Source organism: Tachypleus tridentatus, chromosome 7 (genome assembly GCF_004210375.1).
Source record: "Tachypleus tridentatus isolate NWPU-2018 chromosome 7, ASM421037v1, whole genome shotgun sequence".
Taxonomy (NCBI): domain Eukaryota; kingdom Metazoa; phylum Arthropoda; class Merostomata; order Xiphosura; family Limulidae; genus Tachypleus; species Tachypleus tridentatus.
The window spans coordinates 98,798,375-98,806,933 of NC_134831.1; the positions used below are offsets into that span (position 1 = coordinate 98,798,375).

At 31.3% G+C, this 8,559-nt stretch overlaps 1 protein-coding gene across 3 annotated transcripts in view; it reads left to right on the forward strand.

Annotated features, from left to right (window-relative positions):
* Nucleotides 1-6,016, forward strand: part of Ufd1 (ubiquitin fusion-degradation 1-like) — a 38,409-nt gene extending 32,393 nt beyond the window's left edge. For 2 of the 3 annotated variants that reach the window (XM_076513248.1, XM_076513247.1), the window contains 2 exons: nt 438-516; nt 5,928-6,016. In XM_076513248.1, coding sequence (XP_076369363.1) covers nt 438-516; nt 5,928-5,996 — 148 coding nt within the window. In that variant the 3' untranslated portion in view covers nt 5,997-6,016. Of the gene's footprint in view, nt 1-437; nt 517-5,443; nt 5,494-5,927 lie in introns of all 3 variants that reach the window. The other variant, XM_076513246.1, reaches the window with a different exon arrangement.
* The last annotated feature ends 2,543 nt before the right edge of the window (nt 6,017-8,559 follow it).

An 8,559-nucleotide genomic window follows, 5' to 3' on the forward strand; every position in this document is an offset into this window, starting at 1 on the left:
CTGACGATGACCGAAGAAGGTCGAAATGTTGTTCGCTCTTCTACGTAATATATTTTCTCAACCCAAACGAGCCGTTTTTGCATATATATTTCTCCACAAGTGGGTTTTCTCGACATCACTGATTACTCATATCATTGTTTTACATCGCAGGTTTCTGCAGCTGCTAATATTTTATTTTACATCACAGATTTCTGTAGCTGCTAATATTTTATTTTACATCACAGATTTCTGTAGCTGCTAATATTTTACTTTACTTTACAGATTTCTGTAGCTGCTAATATTTTATTTTATATCAGATTTCTGTAGCTACTAATATTATTCTGTTTTACCTCACAGATTTTTATAGCTACTAACATCATTGTATTTTAATGTTTCATCATGATGCATTGTTTTAAAATGAAAATACTTTTTAATGTATAGTTTTATTCTGATCATAGAGGAATACCAGATTATGACTATCAGATTGGGACTCTTCGATTCATCAGAACTGTTAGACCTGTTCAGAATGAGTTTGATGTATGTATTAATTTTGTATTTTAATGTTATAAACTTGTTTTCATATTAGATGATAAAACCTGTGTATTAACATGAGATTAGGTTATTGTGTTCATATTAGATAAGACCTGTGTATTAACATGAGACTAGGTTATTGTGTTCATATTAGATGATAAAACCTGTGTATTAACTTGAGACTAGGTTATTGTTTTCATATTAGATAATAAGATCTGTGTATTAACATGAGACTAGGTTATTGTGATCATATCAGATAATAAGACCTTTGTATTAACGTGAGACTAGGTAATTGTTTTCATATTAGATAATACAACCTGTGTATTGACATGAGACTAGGTTATTGGTTTCATATTAGTTAATAAAACGTGTATTAACATGAGACTAGGTTATTGTGTTCATATTAGATGATAAAACCTGTGTATTAACATGAGACTAGGTTATTGTGTTCATATTAGATAATAAGATCTGTGTATTTACATGAGACTAGGTTATTGTGTTCATATCAGATAATAAGACCTTTGTATTAACATGAGACTGGGTTATTGTGTTCATATTAGATGATAAAGCCTGTGTATTAGCATGAGACTAGGTTATTGTGTTCATATTAGATGATAAAGCCTGTGTATTAGCATAAGACTAGGTTATTGTGTTCATCTTAGATAATAAGACCTGTGTATTAACATGAGACGAGGTTATTGTTTTCATATTAGATAATACAACCTGTGTATTGACATGAGACTAGGTTATTGGTTTCATATTAGATAATACAACCTGTGTATTGACATGAGACTAGGTTATTGGTTTCATATCAGATAATAAAACGTGTATTAACATGAGACTAGGTTATTGTGTTCATATTAGATGATAAAGCCTGTGTATTAGCATAAGACTAGGTTATTGTGTTCATCTTAGATAATAAGACCTGTGTATTAACATGAGACGAGGTTATTGTTTTCATATTAGATAATACAACCTGTGTATTGACATGAGACTAGGTTATTGGTTTCATATTAGTTAATAAAACATGTGTATTAACATGAGACTAGGTTATTGTTTTCATATTAGATAATAAAATTTGTGTATTAACATGAGACAAGGTTATTGTGTTCATATCATATAATAAGACCTGTGTATTAACGTGAGACTAGGTTATTGTGTTCATATTAGATCATAAAATCTGTGTATTAACATGAGACTAGGTTATTGTTTTCATATTAGATAATAAAACCTGTGTATTAACATGAGACTAGTTTATTGTTTTCATATTAGATAATAAATCCTGTGTAATAACATGAGACTAGGTTATTTTGTTCATATTAGATCATAAAATCTGTGTATTAACATGAGACTAGGTTATTGTATTCATATTAGATAATAAAACCTGTGTATTAACATGAGACGAGGTTATTGTTTTCATATTAGATAATAAAACCTGTGTATTAACATAGACTAGGTTATTGTGTTCATATTAGATAATAAGACCTGTGTATTAACATGAGACTAGGTTATTGTTTTCATATCAGATAATAAGACCTTTGTATTAACATGAGACTAGGTTATTGTTTTTATCAGATAAGACCTTTTATTAACATGAGACTAGATGATAAATGATAAAGCCTGCGTATTAGCATGAGACTAGGTTATTGTGTTCATATTAGATAATAAAACCTGTGTATTAACATGAGACGAGGTTATTGTTTTCATATTAGATAATAAAACCTGTGTATTAACATGAGACCAGGTTATTGTTTTCATATTAGATGATAAAACCTGTGTATTAACATAGACTAGGTTATTGTGTTCATATTAGATAATAAGACCTGTGTATTAACATGAGACTAGGTTATTGTTTTCATATCAGATAATAAGACCTTTTTATTAACATGAGACTAGGTTATTGTGTTTATATTAGATGATAAAGCCTGCGTATTAGCATGAGACTAGGTAATTGTGTTCATATTAGATCATAAAATCTGTGTATTAACATGAGACTAGGTTATTGTGTTCATATTAGATAATAAAACCTGTGTATTAACATGAGACGAGGTTATTGTTTTCATATTAGATAATAAAACCTGTGTATTAACATGAGACTAGGTTATTGTGTTCATATCAGATAATAAGACCTTTGTATTAACATGAGACTAGGTTATTGTGTTCATATTAGATGATAAAGCCTGTGTATTAGCATGAGACTAGGTTATTGTTTTCATATCAGATAATACAACCTGTGTATTGACATGAGACTAGGTTATTGGTTTCATATCAGATAATAAAACGTGTATTAACATGAGACTAGGTTATTGTGTTCATATCAGATAATAAGACCTTTGTATTAACATGAGACTAGGTTATTGTGTTCATATTAGATAATACAACCTGTGTATTGACATGAGACTAGGTTATTGGTTTCATATTAGTTAATAAAACATGTGTATTAACATGAGACTAGGTTATTGTGTTCATATCAGATAATAAAACCATTTTATTAACATGAGACTAGGTTATTGTGTTCATATTAGATAATAAAACCTGTGTATTAACATGAGACTAGGTTATTGTTTTCATATTAGATGATAAAACCTGTGTATTAACATGAGACTAGGTTATTGTGTTCATATCAGATAATAAGACCATTTTATTAACATGAGACTAGGTTATTGTGTTTATATTAGATGATAAAGCCTGCGTATTAGCATGAGACTAGGTTATTGTGTTCATATTAGATAATAAAACCTGTGTATTAACATGAGACTAGGTTATTGTTTTCATATTAGATAATTAAACCTGTGTATTAACATGAGACTAGGTTATTGTGTTCATATTAGATAATAAGACCTGTGTATTAACATGAGACTAGGTTATTGTTTTCATATTAGATAATACAACCTGTGTATTAACATGAGACTAGGTTATTGTGTTTATATTAGATGATAAAGCGTGCGTATTAGCATGAGACTAGGTTATTGTGTTCATATTAGATAATAAAACCTGTGTATTAACATGAGACTAGGTTATTGTTTTCATATTAGATAATAAAACCTGTGTATTAACATGAGACTAGGTTATTGTGTTCATATTAGATAATAAGATCTGTGTATTTACATGAGACTAGGTTATTGTGTTCATATTAGATGATAAAACCTGTGTATTAACATGAGACTAGGTTATTGTTTTCATATTAGATAATACAACCTGTGTATTGACATGAGACTAGGTTATTGGTTTCATATCAGATAATAAAACGTGTATTAACATGAGACTAGGTTATTGTTTTCATATTAGATGATAAAACCTGTGTATTAACATGAGACTAGGTTATTGTGTTCATATTAGATAATAAGACCTGTGTATTAACATGAGACTAGGTTATTGTTTTCATATTAGATAATAAAACCTGTGTATTAACATGAGACTAGGTTATTGTTTTCATATTAGATGATAAAACCTGTGTATTAACATGAGACTAGGTTATTGTGTTCATATCAGATAAGACCATTTTATTAACATGAGACTAGGTTATTGTGTTTATATTAGATGATAAAGCCTGCGTATTAGCATGAGACTAGGTTATTGTGTTCATATTAGATAATAAAACCTGTGTATTAACATGAGACTAGGTTATTGTGTTCATATTAGATAATAAAACCTGTGTATTAACATGAGACTAGGTTATTGTGTTCATATTAGATAATAAAACCTGTGTATTAACATGAGACTAGGTTATTGTTTTCATATTAGATAATAAAACCTGTGTATTAACATGAGACTAGGTTATTGTGTTCATATCAGATAATAAAACCTGTGTATTAACATGAGACTAGGTTATTGTGTTCATATTAGATAATAAAACCTGTGTATTAACATGAGACTAGGTTATTGTGTTCATATTAGATAATAAAACCTGTGTATTAACATGAGACTAGGTTATTGTTTCATATTAGATAATAAGATCTGTGTATTAACATGAGACTAAGTTATTGTGTTCATATTAGATAATAAAACCTGTGTATTAACATGAGACAAGGTTATTGTTTTCATATTAGATAATTAAACCTGTGTATTAACATGAGACTAGGTTATTGTGTTCATATTAGATAATAAAACCTGTGTATTAACATGAGAGTAGATTATTGTGTTCATATTAGATAATAAAACCTGTGTATTAACATGAGACTAGGTTATTGTGTTCATATTAGATAATAAAACCTGTGTATTAACATGAGACTAGGTTATTGTGATCATATTAGATAATAAGATCTGTGTATTAACATGAGACTAAGTTATTGTGTTCATATTAGATAATAAAACCTGTGTATTAACATGAGACAAGGTTATTGTTTTCATATTAGATAATAAAACCTGTGTATTAACATGAAACTAGGTTATTGTAAGTAGCACAGATTTAGACTATTAAACTTTGTCTATTGTTAATTAAGCTAATTTATTTAATTTCTGTGAATTGTTGAGGAAAGATGCAAGAAATTTGAGTAAAGATTATGAAACTCATTTGTTTAAAAATATAAAACAGTCCATGGGTGACACATTTAGTAGATGCATGTGATAATATGGTGTATTTTTATCTCTGTGACAACATTACTAAAGTTGTATTTATTTCCTAGTCCAAAAAGTACATGTATTAGATAGACAAGCAAATCCTGAGACAAGTACCAGATTCACATTATATCAGCTTTGGTGAACTTTTTAGTATAATCGTTGTAGTTGTATAAAAGGTGTTGTTACTCGTAAATGTGTTATTAGTGTAACTAAACTTCACAGTCGTGTTTTACCCAATTGAAGTTGTGCTCAAAAATAATATTCTTTAGATTTAGTACTGACATACTGTATTTGTACCAGAAAAATATATATATAAAATTATAACAGTTGTTTGAACTGCTTGGTTGCATGAATTCCTGTTCAACTATTACAGTGTCTGTTGGATCTATATGTCCAGTGCCAATACAGCCCTACCTATACCATGTGTGTTAAGTTGAGCTAGGTACAACAGATACAGTGACAGACATAATGAACTCAGTAAAATAGTGAAATATATATAAAATTCTTCTCTTACCCCCTCTACAGTTAAGTGTTGTGTTTTTTAACTACTGTGTCAATCTTGTCTTTATTAAGCTGGTCATAGCCCTACACCTACAGCTGCTTTTTTGTCTTCTTATTTACTTTAAATTTTCTAATTTTATTATGAATTATTTAAGTGTTTGGACAAAAACAGGAAAGACAGCAAAAACTTATAAAACCAGAAATGTACAAACCTCCTTGTTACTTTGAAACAATGTTGTCTTCAGTTTAAGTTAATTCACATTGTTATTTGTGAACTTTAAATGCTATTTTAAGGTTAATCATTATTTAAACTGTTAGAACTATATGATTAAAGCTATTATAAATTTACTTCACAGGAAATAACTAGTGTTGACCAGTTTGAAGCTTTTTCTGGAGAAGGAAAGATGTTAAGACAAAAGAAATAAAGGTTTTAACTTATAGTAAATACTGTTTTAGTGTGTTTTGTACATCTCTGGACACACTGCAGTTTGTATGAAAACAACACAGTGTTGCTTCTCTACTGTTCTGCTCCACATTCCTTGTTGCAATTTTTCATAGTTAAAAAGTTGTATAATTGCTTCCAGAAATCCATGGTAGGTTTTTTGTTCATAATATATCAGCCAGCTAAATGTTTTTGTCTCAGCTGATTACACATTAAATCCATTATTTTTTGTTCAGTTTTTTACAGGCTAGGTTCACTTTAAATAATTGGATTGTTTGTTTAAACATACTCCAGATCTGGTTTAAAAAACTGATTGATATCATACTGTTGTTAGGTGTGTCAGGTATGAAGGACTCGTGTGTGTAGTATCTGACATCATACTGTTGTTAGGTGTGTCAGGTATTCAACTGTGAAGGACTTTTGTGTGTAGTATCTGACATCATACTGTTGTTAGGTGTGTCAGGTATTCAACTGTGAAGGACTTTTGTGTGTAGTATCTGACATCATACTGTTGTTAGGTGTGTCAGGTATTCAACTGTGAAGGACTCTTGTGTGTAGTATCTGACATCATACTGTTGTTAAGTGTGTTAGGTATTCAACTGTGAAGGACTTTTGTGTGTAGTATCTGACATCATACTGTTGTTAGGTGTGTTAGGTATTCAACTGTGAAGGACTCTTGTGTGTAGTATCTGACATCATACTGTTGTTAGGTGTGTTAGGTATTCAACTGTGAAGGACTCTTGTGTGTTGTTAGGTGTGTCATCTGACATCACATCATACTGTTGTTAGGTGTGTCAGGTATTCAACTGTGAAGGACTCTTGTGTGTAGTATCTGACATCATACTGTTGTTAAGGTGTGTTAGGTATTCAACTGTGAAGGACTTGTGAAGTGTGTGTAGTATCTGACATCATACTGTTGTTAGGTGTGTCAGGTATTCAACTGTGAAGGACTTGTGTGTAGTATCTGACATCATACTGTTGTTAGGTGTGTCAGGTATTCAACTGTGAAGGACTTGTGTGTGTAGTATCTGACATCATACTGTCGTTAGGTGTGTTAGGTATTCAACTGTGAAGGACTCTTGTGTGTAGTATCTGACATCATACTGTTAGGTGTGTTAGGTATTCAACTGTGAAGGACTTTTGTGTGTAGTATCTGACATCATACTGTTGTTAGGTGTGTCAGGTATTCAACTGTGAAGGACTCTTGTGTGTAGTATCTGACATCATACTGTTGTTAGGTGTGTCAGGTATTCAACTGTGAAGGACTCTTGTGTGTAGTATCTGACATCATACTGTTGTTAAGTGTGTTAGGTATTCAACTGTGAAGGACTTTTGTGTGTAGTATCTGACATCATACTGTTGTTAGGTGTGTCAGGTATTCAACTGTGAAGGACTTGTGTGTGTAGTATCTGACATCATACTGTCGTTAGGTGTGTTAGGTATTCAACTGTGAAGGACTTTTGTGTGTAGTATCTGACATCATACTGTTGTTAGGTGTGTCAGGTATTCAACTGTGAAGGACTCTTGTGTGTAGTATCTGACATCATACTGTTGTTAGGTGTGTTAGGTATTCAACTGTGAAGGACTCGCGTGCGTAGTATCTGACATCATACTGTTGTTAGGTGTGTTAGGTATTCAACTGTGAAGGACTCTTGTGTGTAGTATCTGACATCATACTGTTGTTAAGTGTGTTAGGTATTCAACTGTGAAGGACTCGCGTGCATAGTATCTGACATCATACTGTTGTTAGGTGTGTTAGGTATTCAACTGTGAAGGACTCTCGTGTGTAGTATCTGACATCATACTGTTGTTAGGTGTGTTAGGTATTCAACTGTGAAGGACTCGCGTGCATAGTATCTGACATTATACTGTTGTTAGGTGTGTTAGGTATTCAACTGTGAAGGACTCTCGTGTGTAGTATCTGACATCATACTGTTGTTAGGTGTGTCAGGTATTCAACTGTGAAGGACTCGTGTGTAGTATCTGACATCATACTGTTGTTAGGTGTGTCAGGTATGAAGGACTCGTGTGTAGTATCTGACGTCATACTGTTGTTAGGTGTGTCAGGTATGAAGGACTCGTGTGTAGTATCTGACGTCATACTGTTGTTAGGTGTGTCAGGTATGAAGGACTCATGTGTGTAGTATCTGTGCCATTCTTCATAAATTCATGGGGTGGACCCCACAAGGTATTAGCTGTAATATTGTAGATATAAATTCATATTTAAACATAAAGATAAATAATAAAATCAACAAAAACTTGATTAATATAAATAAAGTGAAGAATATTGGTAAATGGTAATACAGGGTTGGACATTAGCCGTAATATATTATCAACACAGTCCTGAAAAATGTTAAATATACTTGAAATTAGGGCAACTTAAAATTGTACCATTTACTTTGTAAGGTCAGTAATGTACCATCTTTATCAAACACTACAGTATACATGGTCGTTTTGAGAACATACTTTTGATAAAAATATGTAGATATTAGGTGAAAGATAGTGTATATGTCAGTAATGAAGTTTCTTTTTGTTGCTCTTTGTGC